At 54.3% G+C, this 14,898-nt stretch overlaps 4 protein-coding genes across 4 annotated transcripts; 2 read left to right on the forward strand and 2 right to left on the reverse strand.

Moving 5' to 3' along the window:
* Positions 1-34: 34 nt before the first annotated feature.
* Positions 35-1,282, reverse strand: A1O7_04003 (uncharacterized protein; the record flags this gene model as incomplete). Its single annotated transcript, XM_007758019.1, has 1 exon — positions 35-1,282. The coding sequence occupies one exon, from the start codon at positions 1,280-1,282 to the stop codon at positions 35-37; it is 1,248 nt and encodes a 415-aa protein (XP_007756209.1).
* A 1,412-nt stretch (positions 1,283-2,694) lies between these two features.
* A1O7_04004 (uncharacterized protein) lies at positions 2,695-4,592 on the forward strand (the record flags this gene model as incomplete). The annotated part of the gene is made up of 2 exons (XM_007758020.1): positions 2,695-4,286; positions 4,343-4,592. The coding sequence occupies 2 exons, from the start codon at positions 2,695-2,697 to the stop codon at positions 4,590-4,592; spliced, it is 1,842 nt and encodes a 613-aa protein (XP_007756210.1).
* Positions 4,593-5,920: 1,328 nt separating this feature from the next.
* A1O7_04005 (uncharacterized protein) lies at positions 5,921-9,261 on the forward strand (the record flags this gene model as incomplete). The annotated part of the gene is made up of 5 exons (XM_007758021.1): positions 5,921-6,836; positions 6,886-7,019; positions 7,071-7,509; positions 7,570-8,921; positions 8,995-9,261. The coding sequence occupies 5 exons, from the start codon at positions 5,921-5,923 to the stop codon at positions 9,259-9,261; spliced, it is 3,108 nt and encodes a 1,035-aa protein (XP_007756211.1).
* Positions 9,262-10,533: 1,272 nt separating this feature from the next.
* On the reverse strand, positions 10,534-12,710 carry A1O7_04006 (uncharacterized protein; the record flags this gene model as incomplete). Its single annotated transcript, XM_007758022.1, has 4 exons — positions 10,534-11,629; positions 11,692-11,881; positions 11,935-12,547; positions 12,609-12,710. 4 exons carry the CDS (start codon positions 12,708-12,710, stop codon positions 10,534-10,536), a joined length of 2,001 nt encoding a protein of 666 aa, XP_007756212.1.
* Between the last annotated feature and the right edge of the window lie 2,188 nt (positions 12,711-14,898).

The following is a 14,898-nucleotide window of genomic DNA, read 5'->3' on the forward strand; positions in this document are numbered from 1 at the left end:
CGTAGCTTTTGCACCGAAGTGCCCAGCCTATGTATTACTTTGCCAGTTTTTGTCCCGGCTTCAAAATGCCCCTGTCACCACCACCTCCTTTCCTCCAGAGCCAGAGGGCTTCAACAGCGTGTGCTTTGGCACTAGCGTGTCCGGAATGACGGTTCGCTTCACTCATCATGACTTCGATGGGTCTCTCTTTCTCAACGACGGACCAGATGGCCTCTTGAAGCTCACTTCCGCGGGGTCCGAAGTCTCCGCGCCCAAGTCGATAAAGGATCCGTCCTAGAATTTGGTACGCCATACATCTTTGATTGGGCAGTGTCGAACGTGCGAGCATCGACAGTTCAGGAATCGTATATCCCGCACTGCTGGGATCATCGCCATGGTGGTGCAATCCTTCCTTCACATCAATCTCGAGGCTGCGTTGCGGGGGAATCAAGGCCCCATTGAACCCAAAACGCAAAGACGAGGCGAGGAAAGAGTCTTTAGTGGGGTTATATAACGAAGCTGCGGTCTCTTCTTCAGTGGGATCTTGCAACCAGGAGAGAGCGGTAGGGTCGTGGGGTGTGTCAGGGAAGTAGTGCGTTTTCAGGTCAGCCAGGAAGGACGGGTCGTCAGGATTCAATGGTTTGTAGGCTTCTGCGGAACGAGGAGGAACGGGAAAGTGGACGGAGGGTGCTGGTTGGGTTTCGCTAGACTGTGGTGGGGTGGCGGTCTGTTCACTTGTGTCTGATATAGATTTGACATCATGCTCGAGAGCAAACTGAGCATCCAAATCCTGTACATCGGCCTCAGGCCATTGTGCTTGTTGCAGCTGGTCCTCCTCGATGTTTGCCCGCTTCAGCAGTCTCTCCAAAAAGGCAGGGTTCAGGCTCCTGGTCAATTCAGCCCTTGCCTCTGCGATATCCTCTATTGACATCTCAGCAACTCTTCTCCTGTTCTCTTCACTGATCTCGGCCTTCTGCTGTGCGTCCATGTCAACTCCGTATTTCCTGCCCACATGGTGTTTGATTGCTTGATCTGAGGGCTCAACTTTGGGAGGTATTGAGGGGCGGAAGGACTGGTTTCTTTGCTTGAACGCGGATACTTTGGCACGTTGCTTGTGCTGAGGGAATCCCGATTTGGAGGATTTCAGGGAAGGGGCTGTTGGAGGAGCGTCTGTGTCGTGTTCTTGGATGTCTTTGATGCTGAAATCGAGCACATGTTCTTGAGAAACATCATCTGGAATGGAATTGAACGTGAAGTTAGCAGCATCGAGGTCCAGCTCGAATCTTTGACCAGGAATAGCCATAGTGGGTGGTGCACTACAGATGCACCGATTCTTTGCACAGTCGTGTTAAGTATGGAGCATGACGACGACATAAACGATTCTAAAGGTGGACTGCAGAGTCCTTCACTTCATCGAGTTTAAAAGGTTTGGGGATGGGCGTTCGGACTAAACTACCCGAAGCTCGCGCCAATCCATGCAAGCCACTTTGCAGGGGTACGATCTCACAAGTGGGGCACTCCGATCTTTCTGCTCCAAACTCGGGGTCTGTTGTGAACAGCTGCTGAGGTTGGTTCCCTGTTCCCACCAAAACAAAGCACAGTGCCCTTGTGATTGTGAGCGCGCAATACATGCTAGGCCAGTCCGTCAGAGACTCCCATTTCTGCAGTCAGGATGTGCAAGTCGAATGCGTAAGTGGCTAAGGGATGAATCTCAATTCACCTGAGCGGAACTGCAGTCAAGTCGACCTGCCTTCAAACGGGCCGACCAATGAACATTCACCGTTATTCTGCGAGCTTGCCTCGCCTGCCCACCATGCCCTATATTTCCTGCGTACCATCTGAGCCGAACGCAGATTCAAAGCCTCGCAATCGCACCACACTGTGAGATGTCACTTGGCCGATGCTGGAGATAATTTCGGCCTCCCCCTTCGAAGCTCGATGCCCTTTCCAGTTCGCCGTCGTCTCTTTCCCTCTGCCTCCCTTTGCCTGGCCGTTTCCACCCTGTGTGCGCTGCGCTTCTCCTTTGCACCTTTGGTTTGCCCGCTTGTTTCGTGTTTGGCAGTCCCAGCTCCTGGTTTGGCTTCGTGATGCGCCTGTTCCCTTCACTTTCTATCCACTCTTGCCTTCGGCCGCGCTGGTCTGGTGTTTCGTTGCCTTCGCCTCGTGGCCCATCCTGGCTCATGCTCATGCTCTTTGTCAAGATTAATTGCTTGCACCCGTCAAACTCATACATATACTATTTCTGCCTCCTCCCACCTGTCTCTTCTTTTTTCGACCTTTTTCTCTCCTCTTCGCCCCTCTCGCGCATCTTGAAGTTGCTACCGTGAAGCACTGCACGCTACATCAATCTCGATCTTACTTTGATGTTCTTTACCCGTGCCTAGCGTTTTACCACGGAGCATCTTCGCCGCTAACCATTCTTCACTACTAATTCATACCTGGTGTTTTCACAACTGCAGTCGTACTTCATCGCACACCACTTTGTCACTTCAACCATTTCTTTGTATAACACCCTGACGCTCATACCGGAAGTGCTCGTGCATCCGCCTACCATCACCAACCACCACCGATCTCACCACTCTCAACGTCGATATTAGGACTGCTTCAAAGCTCACGTCGCCTAGCTTTGTCGTTGAAGACATCAAGCTGCTGTTGATGACTGCGACACAGCTGCACCTGTAATCTTGAGAGAAGTGTGGCGGTTGGAGGCCGAAAATGGAAGTGGACGGCCGGAGTTCATCTCTCGACAGTTTGTCCAGCGCACCTCCAAGTGACGCCGAAGGCACTCCAGGACCCCCATATTATCTCTCATCTCATCGGAACACGAGCACAGCGACTGACCTGGGTGTTGCGAACAATCACGATGCTCGACAACCACATGCCGATCCAGGTGTGGCTTTATCAGCCACATCTGGAGGTGCACGCCAAGATCCGCAGCCGGTGAAGCGGCCCCGGAAGCCGCGCGCACCAAAAGATCCCAACGCGCCTCCCGTGGAGAAGAAGCCTCGAGTCGCTCGCAGACCCCGAACTACCATAAATAATCCTACATCACGCAAGCGGACCAAAGTAGAGCCGACAGAAGAAGACAGCACTATTGTCATTCCAGGTCCTCCAACTTCCGGCCTGCAGTCATCTACTTTGGTTCAACCAGTTTCTTTCGCGCAACAACCTCCTGTGGAAAGCCGCAGAAATGAGGCTGCCAAGACTTCCGAACCGGGCTTCTCGATACAAGACAGGCCGATGCACCCTTACACATCCCCTCAAACCATGTATGAACAGAAACCAAACGTATTGGCTCCCCCTCCACCACAATCCTCCACGCCTCGTTCGAAAGCAATGTACGATCCTATCAGAGGGTTCACGCATCGACCTCTGGATACAAACCCACCTCCTCCTATGGCACAACCTGTTATGACTCCTCCCAGGCCCACATACAATCCAAGCACTTCACCAGCTATCTCTAGCATCATTGACTACCCTCCACAGGCGCAGTATTCGAATACTACTACGCTGGTCACCCATCCCTCGAGAGCTGAGCCACCATCCACCCATACAAATGGCAGAACTGTCGATCTACCAAGAGCAGCCGAAACATCTGCGATGGACATTGATCTTGCTGAAAAAGAACAAGCGCAGCCTAAAAAGGCCGCCGCCTCTCGAAAAACACCCTCGGAAGCCTCCACCCGAGCCACATCCCCCAAGCCTGCACGAGCCAAGGAGCAGCCTCCTCCGCCTCCCATGGGTTCGGGACTGCTATCAGCCAGTCTGTTCGGTGGGGATTCAAGCAATGGTATCGCTCCAAAGGACTCTGAGAAGGGACCGAATATCGTGCTGCATGTCGATCTGAAAGACCCAAATAATCGAGTCATCAACTTCGCCCGAATGGCCGAGGAGAAATATGGATTTGCTGCCCTTTACCCTCGCCAAGCCGCTCAGAAGGAGCGACTGGCCAAGATTGCCGCTGCTGGTGCTGCGCTAGAACGCTCAGCATCAGGCAGCAAATTGGGCGGAACCTCAGCTGAGAGTGGTGACGAAGACCTAAGCGTTGATATCGATCGCGACTCGGAGAACGAGGGAGATGTTGCAATGTCTGGCGTCAATGGCCGGCTGGAGGCGGGCAACAGTGGAACTGATGGTCCTGGTCCTAAACCTCAACGAAGGCGAAAGGTCGAAGAGTACGATGTCGACGACGACTTCGTCGATGATAGTGAGCTACTCTGGGAGGCACACGCCGCTGCAAGTAAAGATGGATTCTTTGTATATTGTGGTCCGCTCGTTCCGGAAGGAGAGAAACCCGCAGTTGAAAGGTGCGTGCAACTGGCTATTATCACTTGTTCCGATTCTTTTACTGATCTTATTTCAGAGCCGACGGGACGATCAAACGTGGCCGCGGCCGAGGTCGTGGTGGCGGTCCTGGTTCTCGTGGTGGACGTGGAGGCGCTGCTGCTTCTGAAGGTGGCACCAGACGTGGTGGCGGTCCTGGATCCCGAGGCGGTGGGACAACTCGGAAGCCTCGCATCACGAAAGACGAGAGAGCCCAGATGGAGAAAGAAAAGCTACAACGGGAGAAGATGGCTTCACTGATAGCCAAGCCATCCGCATATCCCGCCTGAACAGACGGCATATCTCAACTGCCCTTTCACGACCTACAGGCGACTAGGAAAACACCCGCACCTATATGCGGATCTTGTCGGTGGAGTACGCATAAATTTCCAACGCTTCAGGTGTAAGGGTCTCTAGCACCATTGCTAACCCATCCAAAGTGCTGTTGAGGGTTGCTTCGGTGAATCCATCATGGCAATGGGGGCAGAACTGTGAAGTTTTCATCTCGTTTGAGCACGTTTAGCTACTAGTATTCTTGATACCAATACTCCCTGGTGCCCAGTTTAGAGGGCGACAAGGAAATCCACCTACAGTAAAGAGATCATCTATGTCTCCTTGTATTCGCATGAGTCTGAAGGATACTTTGAGCATATCAACACGGCCCTGCTGCGCATTGGCATGAGTGGCTTGATTTAGTGCCCTGCCAGTTCCGCCAAGACGTCATGTCGCATCTGCCACATGCGAGTGTGAAGCAGTGCTTGATTAGGGCTCACCATGGAGAACGCAGATTCCCATCAGCAAAACCTAATACGAGACGGCGCAACTGAAAGAGTTCAAGGTGGGATGGGACGCAAGCACACGCTGGTGCTCGATGCAGCTCCCACACCACCGTCGCTTTTCTCAACTCTCAGGCAGGGCTCGCCAGAAGACTCGCTTCTTCGCTACACGCTACACTAATCTTGCTGATCCTTGCTTCTTCCGACCTGACCTTAGAGATCTCGCACTAACCGTCTGGCGACCAGAGACCAATCTCTTGGAGCTCCCGGGTTCCCAACTAGGCCGTCTCAGCCACTCACAGGGAGGACCCCTCAGATGGATAGCCCGTTGAAAACGCGGCATTGGTGGCATGTCCGCCATTAACTGTGGGCTACGCCAGGCCTGCTTTGGCTGTCTGCCGTGCCCCCAGTGGCTGCTGCTCTGGTTAACCAGAAGGCTTCCAGGGCTTCTCCAAGTCGCCTAATCCACTTCGTTGTGCCCCCTTCACCCTCGGCTTCGCTTGACTGGAACCACGCCGCTCCTCTTCCAATCCGAGTAATTGTTGAAGCAATACACCTGCGGGCCCGTGGCCGTCTAACTGTCGCCATCGTCGCTCTCTCGCTTTCCATCTCTAACTCTTGCCAGGCCGCGTGTCCATCTCCTCCTGCTATCGCCGCGCGACACTTCATTCGAAGTTCTTGCGCAAGCATGCGGTGCCGGGAGCCACCCTCACTGTTACCGCTGTGCCGTCCCTTCCCTGGCTGATCATCCTCCGCAAGTCAACCCTATCTCTACACCGCAGCTTTCTCTCCCCAGTAGTCGAGTCTGCTTCGACGTCGCGCATGGGAGAACACGAGCCATCATGGACGGGTTTGCCGGCTTCTATAGCCAGTCCTATCCGGGTGCGGATCCGAACGAGGCGTTGAATGGATACTCGCAGGATGACTCTATGGGTGGAATTGATCCCAGCGCCATGGACACCTCGAGTTTGGGGCAGGCTCAGAGCCTGCACCAGATAATCAATCAAAACAATGAACAATTGATGCGCCGGAGGAGCAACTTCTCACCGCACTTTCGCCATGGTTCACACGATCACGGCCGGAGAGCGTCTATGCTCGAGTTTTCTTCCAACTTGGATAGCGACCTGGCCGATTTCCAGTTTGATCCGAACCCGAATGAGCCGACAATGAACATGGAACCTGCCGACATGATGCCGATGCAAAAGTCACTAGATCCACGGAAGGTCCGCTCAAGAGAAGACTTGTCGTTAAATACCCAATTTTCGCGAATGCATACAAGTTTCGATAACATGCAGGCCGTCAACAACTTCTCTCCTGTTGTTCTACCCAGCACTTCCGCCCCTATGGAGCAATCTAGCGCGTACATGCCCCCAGATTTGGATATGGCAATGGATTTTGACCCTATGTTGCGAGGCGCCAATGCTTCGGCGATGCAGGAGCCCATGTTCACAGCCTCACCTATGGACCAGGGTTATGCTATGTCTTATCAGGCGGTCAATCATGATCCGGGCGGCGGCTCTTCGATGAGCCCGCAAGTGCAGAGTCGGATGGCGACCATGGCTCAAGACATGTCCTCCATGCCTGATTCGTACTCGAACCCTTCGCAACACCTGCGCGGGCCGGCTCCTCTCAACACCTCGGTTTCTCTAGCAGGAGGACCCTCCTCCGTAATGGCTTCTCCGGCACATATCCAGCACCCACCTAACAGACGGTCATCAGTTGACCTGCATGCTCCCTATCCCGGTAAAAGTAATAAGAGTAAGCGCCGGTACAATCCTGTCGTCCTCCGACTGACATCAATGGCCAGATGTTACACCCGATCCGAGAGCGATGAATCCCCCGAGCCTCCCTCATATGCCGCCAGTTCAGGGTGGCCAGATGCCGCCTCCAAAGTACGCCAATGCCTATTCCTCCAGTGGTTTCGACATGCTTGGCGTTCTCGTAAGTGGACTCCCGAACCGATGCCGTGACCCTGCGTAATGTTTGGGACAGATGCGAGTTGCAACAAGACCACGACCGGAAATCAATATTGGGCCAGTCGACTTGTCCTGCGCCTTCGTCGTCTGCGATATAGAGAAATTCGATCTGCCCATTGTCTACTGTTCGGAGATGTTCGAACGACTGACAGGCTATAACAAACACGAGATTCTGGGCCGCAATTGCCGCTTCTTGCAAGCACCAGACGGTAAAGTGCAATCCGGAGTCAAACGGAAATATGTCGACGATAACTCAATTCTTTACCTGAAGAATCAGATCACCAAGCGCGCGGAAGCACAGTTAAGTCTGATCAACTATCGAAAAGGAGGACAGCCATTCATGAACCTCCTGACCATGATCCCGATCCAATTCGATTCGGAGGACTACAAGTTCTACGTTGGTTTCCAGGTTGATCTGGTTGAGCAGCCAAGTTCAGTGTCTGGGAGGAACCCAGGTATGACTGTCTTTTGGATTCGTGCAAACCGGGTCAAGTCCAGCTAACACTTTGTATCAGACGGGACGTACGAAATCAACTACAATCGAAGCTCGCTCCCTGCCTACCAGCTCCCTGCTCCGCATGACTCCAACCAAGTCCACGAAATAGGTGAAACAATATCTCGGGATGAAGTCTCCAAGGTTCTGGCCACTATCGGACGTGGTGACTCAGACGGCTCCAAACGGATATGGGACAAGATGTTACTGGAGAACACTGACGACGTCGTGCACGTCCTCTCGATCAAAGGGCTGTTCCTCTACCTATCACCCGCCAGCCGAAGAGTCCTGGAATACGACCCGAGTGAACTTATTGGAGTGGGTTTGTCGTCAATATGCCATCCCAGCGACATCGTCCCCGTCACTCGAGAACTGAAAGACTCTTCGAGTGGAGCGCCTGTCAGCATCGTGTACCGGATACGGAGGAAATTTTCCGGCTTCACCTGGTTTGAGGCTCATGGTGCCCTGCACGTTGAGCAAGGGAAGGGTAAGAAATGCATTATCCTGGTCGGCCGGGAGAGACCAGTCTACGCTCTGGATCGCATGGACCTCAAAACCGACAGTAACCCGGGTGAGAGTGAGCTATGGTCCAAGATATCTACGTCAGGGATGTTTCTGCATGTGTCATCCACCTCTCGTGTCATGTTGGACCGTCTTCCCGAAGATCTAGTCGGAACAAGCATGCAGTCACTGATGAGACCGGACTCAAAGAAAGAGTTTTTGCGCATGCTCGAGACAGCAAGAACGGGAGAGAAGGTGTCTTTCAGGCACGATCTTCAGAATCGACGTGGTCAAGTCCTTCACGCGCAGACTACTATCTATCCTGGTGATGCTCGGCCAGGGTTCAAGCCGACTTTTCTGCTATCGCAAACGCGGCTACTTAAAATGACGCGCGCTACACTCCTGAATCAGAAATCGATATCAGCGGCATCGGTGGGTTCGGGAACTCCGGCGACACATGGGTCCGGGCAATCATCCGTTAACATGCCGAACGGTTCTACACGCTCTCTTGCTTCCAAGGGCAATCCGTCGGATCATAGTGGGACTTTGACTCAAGCAGGCAGTCATGCGCTCAGCTTGGGCAACCAGGATGAAGCCCTCGCATCCGAGGACAATATTTTCGACGAGTTGAAGACGACTCGGAGCTCCAGTTGGCAGTTCGAACTCCGGCAGATGGAACGTCAAAATCGAATCTTGGCTGAGGAACTGCAGGCTCTGCTAAGTCGGAAGAAGAAGCGTAAGAGGAGGAAAGGTCTCGGCCAGATGGAAAAGGATTGTGCCAACTGCCACACTAGAGTTACACCGGAGTGGAGGAGAGGTCCGAGTGGTAATCGTGATCTGTGTAACAGCTGTGGCCTGCGGTGGGCCAAACAGGTAAGGTGCCAGTGTTTCTCTGGTTGTGGTGGTCTTGCCGGTAGCAATTGCAACTGACTGGTGCTTGACACAGAACGGACGAGTGTCGCCTCGCAAACCCTCCAGCCAACAAAGTGACAGAGGCTCAACATCACCCGCACATAGCACGTCGGCCAACCAGGCGGAGGCCAAAAAGAGCGACTCATCCGAGACACCTCGCGCAGGCACTGCCCAACAGTCAGGAAATCCCTCGGCAAACTCTGACGTCGGAGGAAACGACAAGGATATCTGGAGGGGCCAACTGCCGCCCAAGATTGACGAAGTTGAGGAGCCGCCTCATCGCAGCATATTACCGACATAGAAGTTGGCCTCAAGCAACCGTGGGTCAAATATATCAAGCACAGCTCCGCTTGCTCTCCCCCTCCCCTTTCCAGGAGGACACGACGACGTGTGGTTGGGATGTCGTCCATGAAATCTATGTGGAATCCTCCAGGCCCAAGTCGATCCATTACTGGCCGGCGTCTGGATCCATTCGCCGTTACGCGGCATTCTCGCGGGCAGCACGCTACTTCTACCACTGAGCTTCATCCTCACCAGTGACTTTGACCAGTCCAATGATTTTCATAGGCTATGAAGCCGCGACATGGAAGATAGCGAACGGTCAATGAATCGAGTCGATGTGCTTGGGCACATAACGGCCACGCTTGCGAGATATCGCTACCCTACAGACCATGTACGAAATGCAGTACACAGTACAAGCTGATGCGAAGCGGGTGAATACCCGGCGATTGGCACAGGCGGCAATACCGACCACATCGTCTTTCCGATCATATGACACGATCACGCTCGGTGCACAACGTAGGTGCAGGTCCCGACCAGTCATGCAACACGCCAACAACAATGAGATATCCCGAAGAGAAAGGAGTGGCGCCAGTTGAGGGTCCGATACTCGTTCCTCCGGGCCTTCAAAGGGGTGATCCATTACCATGCGTATCAAGGACGACTCCCAAGATTATACTTCGAGATCGTCGTTATAAGTCTCAGCAGAAAGCAAGCTGTAATTTCACGTCACGACGACGCTATGAGAACTAGACCACCAGAAATGCAGAGGGGGCCTACTTGATCAGATTTACAGGGGACAGTTAGTTGGCATTTAGGTTGGGCATTCACATTTGGGTGACCATTCCATGCAATCTACATTAGGTACTTAGAGGCGGGCGTTCGGGCCAGATATCCACTTCACTGTATGTATGCGGACGGGGGGACAGGAAATGATCCAAATCAAATCAATGAACGGCAGGGAGGATCATGTTTGGGTAGGGCAGGGGGCAATGTCAATCCAATCAGTTCACGACTCTCCTGATTACAGTACGTATACGGCTACCACTGAGAGCGCATCCGAATATCTATACCGATCTATTCGCATATCAATCATAATCACCCTCGTGCCCCCTTCCACCCCGAACCGCCGTTCGGTGATGCCAATTGGCCTTTCTATGGGCATGTATGTACGTGTACATAAACATATGGGAAGCCCGCGTAGGACGGACCTAGGATGCGATACTGTGTATATACACATGTGCCATGTGCCACGGGTCATGCGCCGCATGCTACTGTTCGTTCTCATTCGTCTTTAGATCCATCGATCCCGTCCCCGTCCCCGTCCCCGCCTTTGGTCCCGCGCGGGTTCTCGTGGCCGAGGAGGATCGAAATCTAGGTGCAAATCCTGCATGCGAAACCCCTGTGAATAGCCTACTGATGATGATGATGAGGGCACCAATCGCGATGCCGAAGTCGTGTGGTCATGGTCCCGGTCCTGGCCCGCGCTCTCGATAGGGACCATTGGCACGCGGGAAGTGGAGGTGGAGGTGGGAGCGGAGGAAGTTGTCGGGTCGAGGACCCAGAAGGAATCGCGTCTCAGGAGTTGCACTTGCTCCCCAGATGCTTGGGTGACGATGGAACTGACGCGGTTGGACTCGGGTCGGGGAATCGCGCCACTTAAGGTCAAGGCGGTGGTTGTGCGAGGAAGTGGGTGGGCACGGGCACGGGCGCCGGTATCGACACCGTAACCGTTGAGGGCTTGCGCGTGCGCGTGTCCATCTGTGCTGTTGTCCGCTCCTACAGCGGCAGAACTGGTATATCTGTATAGCAGTGGTAAAGTTGATTCCTTCCAGACGGCCATGTGCTGGTGATGCGTGGAGAGGATGGTGAGCAGCAGTCCTCCGAGGCCCAGGACCGTCAGCGCCAGGGGGTAGGTGATCCATTCCCAGCGGACAAGGACGACTGCCTCACTCTGCAGTGTGGTGCCAATGGCGACGCTGTCCTCGAGTTGTTGGAAGCGGCCCGTGAGTGCTCGGCCGACTCCGTCTACCACGGCACTGAAGTCTCCGTTCCCGTCGATCGCTTGTTGGCCTGCGGAGCTCCAGGGTCCGCCGTACGCCTGGGAAGAGCCGGTCGAGTCGAAGTCAAATGCTTCTCCATCCGAAGGGTTTGCGTACCAGTAGCCCGAGTGGCTATACGTGGTATTTCCTTCGAGCGCGATGCGTAAAGCCTGGATGAGCAGAAAGGCTCGTCCTTGGGAGTCGTCATTCCCGGCGTCGTGGATAGAGTAGTTTGTTCCGTTGATGGTTACGTTCCAGCCTGTCAGGACACGGCCGTCGGGTTGGCTTTCGCCGGTAACTATGGTGCCATAATTTGTGGATGTCGCATACGAGATTACCGCTCCGTTCCTGATGGAAGTGTCCATTGTCCGAACACAGGGAGTGAAGGCGCATTCCGTTGCCCTTTGGACCGCGAGTTGCTCGAATCTGCCGTCAGGTTCAAGTCCAGGTAACCCATGGCGAACAGTGGGGAGTCGACCCCTCCGTAGGATTTGTTGTCCCAGCTGTATCCCCAGTGGCTGTCAGGTGTCCGGTCAATGTTCAGTGGCCACACCACGCGGCGAGGATAGCTGACGGCCCACTGGACGCTGCTTCCAAATGCTAGGTCCAGCGAGGTAAAGACGTTCACGGAGTTGCCGTTGGGGAAAGAGTACCTGGGCGTCCAGCTGCTGGTGGAGGAAGTGCCGTTTCCTTGAGAAAACTTCTCGAGATGCGGTGTTGAGGTTGATATTGTAGGGGTTCTCCACTCAGTTTGACTTTGGCTGTCATGTCCTGACAGCGCGTACACATAGCAAGGGTGTCGTATGCCGGCCACGTGCAATTTCCACCAGAGCATAAAGGAGGCGGTACTGCGCCTGTGGCACCGCCAAACGCGCCAATCAACGCGTGAAGAGACAGTCCGGAGTCTCCCAGGTTTCCAATAACTGGTTCACTGTATGAAGTTGGGGTACGGATTGAAGCCGGTTCGGAAACAATGGCAGTCTCCCGGACAACTGTGTTCAAGACTTGTTGCAGGAACGGCTCGAAGCCGAGAGCAAGGACGGTGACCAAAGCAGCAAGCAGAGCGCGAATACTTCCTCGGCGGCTCAATATGAGCATAGCTGAGCCGTAAGGACCACGACTGGCTTCCTCGAATTCGTCGACCGTGGTGAGAGGTCGTGGCTTGTCTATGAACCAGAGCCACTTCTCCTGCCGAAGCGCAGCAGCAACGACGACCAAGAGTGCAGCTTTGGCAAAGCTTGCCAGGAGTGGGACGATTGCGTTGATCTGTGAATCCATGTCAGGATGACACCAAGCGACTTGAGGGCGTTGTGTAGAGAGCACTCACATTCAAGCCATCTGGCAGGTCTGGTACACGCTGGTTGTCATACGCGACCAGAATGCGCACGATTGCGGCAAGTATGCATACGCATAACAAGGCCGCTGACATCTCCCATACCCAGTTATCCAAGCTCATGCGGGTCCACCATGATGGTCGCTTGTGGGACCATTTTGAAGGACTTGACCGACCCACGATACCGTTGTGAGTGCTGGATTGATTGCTAGAAGACGCATCCATCTTCACAGAGTTTTGCCAGTCGTTCGGTTTCTCGGTATTTGTCCCACCAGGTCCATTCGTTACCGGATGCCATAGAGGTCGGTATATACCAGGGTACTCCGTACATCGCTCAGGGTTCCGCAGGTGGAAATATATCAGGCGTCCCCAGAGAAGCTTAATTTGCAAAAGACATGGCGATCAAGACCGTCAGCCACAGGATGGCGAACTGGAATACAAAGCATACAGTAAGATGGGGCGGGAATTGGGTCGGAAACTACTCTTGCTACGGCCGAAAGTAGCTCATCGCACATAGCACATATCGAAATACTCGACGACCTACGAAGGTGTACGTTCCCGCTGTTTGTTTCATGTTTCGCAAAACCACAAAGCAGTGAAGAGAGTGGAATGGAATCGCCAAGCGCTGGCGGCAATCGACTCTGGGAACGGCCATATTTGGGCGAACCCGGTGGAGTGGTACTGTACGAGATAAGGTCTGGCCCGCATGGTCCGCTGGGAGGCCTCACCGCCATCATTGGATTTCAGACTCAGTAATGCAAGGCTGGAGGCTGAGCAGCTTGCGACTGATGGCTGCGACGACCAAAACAAGTCCGAGAATTGTGTGCACACGTCGCCGCGGAGGCAATGTCGCTCGCAACGTACGTAGCGCCCGCCGCGAGGACGGACGAGCTGCAGGTAGCCGTATACTCGTAGAAGGTAGGTCAGGAAGGGTTGCCAAGCGGGTTCCTCAGTGAAGGGGGCCACCATAGTATCACCCACAATGTATCCTCTTCGCCCTGCTCTTCACTATCTCGAACCCTTCTCTCGCCAAGTTCTGCCGACCTCAGCATCGGCAAGCGGAGGCCGTAAACGACAAGACGATAAGCAGAGGTACCTCGTACAGAGAACAGGACTTGCGCAGTCAGTGCGGTCCGTGGGCAAAGAGGTAGGGTACACAGAGACTGGTGGCAGCCGCAAATGGATGGTGAGTGTCGGTCCATCTCTGCGGAGGCGCAGGAGCACGCAGGAGAGCACAGAGGGGTCTGCAGTTACTGCACGTCAAGAACTGAGGGGCAGTTGCGTCAACGGCACGAGGCCGACGACGGCGACGGGAATTATCCACTGAAGTGACAGACAAGCTGATCACTCTGATCCCTCACATGGCGGCCAGGGCAAAAATCACTTTGAGATAAATGATCGACGCTGGTGTTGATGCCCAACTGGCCGCCCTCTTCCCATCGCCTCAAAGTCACTTCACTGGTGCCCGGCCGTTAGCAACCCGGCTACCGCCCAGTCGGTGTTTCACTCCTGTAATGATTTCATCCTGGGTCCAGCAGCTCCCCCTGCCCGCTACTCGCTGGTTCCTGTTCCCTGTTCCCCTGATTCTTCCTGCTTCCCCGGGAGCTTTGTCTCTTGCGAACTGCTGCTTCCCGTTGCTCCGCGCAGGGCCGTCGTTCCCAGAAGGGCGGTGCCCGGCTCTCGCTCGAGGTGCTATGTAACACTACCATCTCGCTTGACCGTCACTCTGGCCATCTCTGGACATCGCTAACCATTCGTGTGGCTAACGCGTGATAGTTTCGCCTTGGTCGACTCTCTCTTTTCGACGTTCCTCGTATGACTCGCTGCCTGACCACCATCACTCTGCAAGCTCGGCAAGTACCTGCGGAAATCAACAGCCAAACGTCAGAGCGCTGGGCTGCATCCTAGACTAGCGCACCCACTTTGTCCCACCTCGACGGCAACCCGAAATGCAGGGCTTCTGGATGGGTTGATGTGCAAGCCACTTCGCACCCCTGTCGCAGTTTCGCAGCCCAGCCTTCCCAACTGGACTCACACAGTTCCTGCTTCAACTTTTTCCATTCAAACATTTGTATCCTCACAGTTCCCCCCTCTCTATCACACATCCACGCCCGCTTTGTCACTTCCCATACGAAATCTATTATCAGACTCCCGCTCCATTGCAACCTCGCCGACGACTGTCTTCGCTCAAGCCGTCGCTATCAACTTCCTAATCCATCCATTGCGACTACCTCCCGCGCGCCAGCGACTTGCGCCTGGCTGTTTCCCTTTGGCCTCCCGGTCT

The sequence above is a fragment of the Cladophialophora yegresii genome (genome assembly GCF_000585515.1).
Source record: "Cladophialophora yegresii CBS 114405 chromosome Unknown aczIN-supercont1.3, whole genome shotgun sequence".
NCBI lineage: Eukaryota > Fungi > Ascomycota > Eurotiomycetes > Chaetothyriales > Herpotrichiellaceae > Cladophialophora > Cladophialophora yegresii.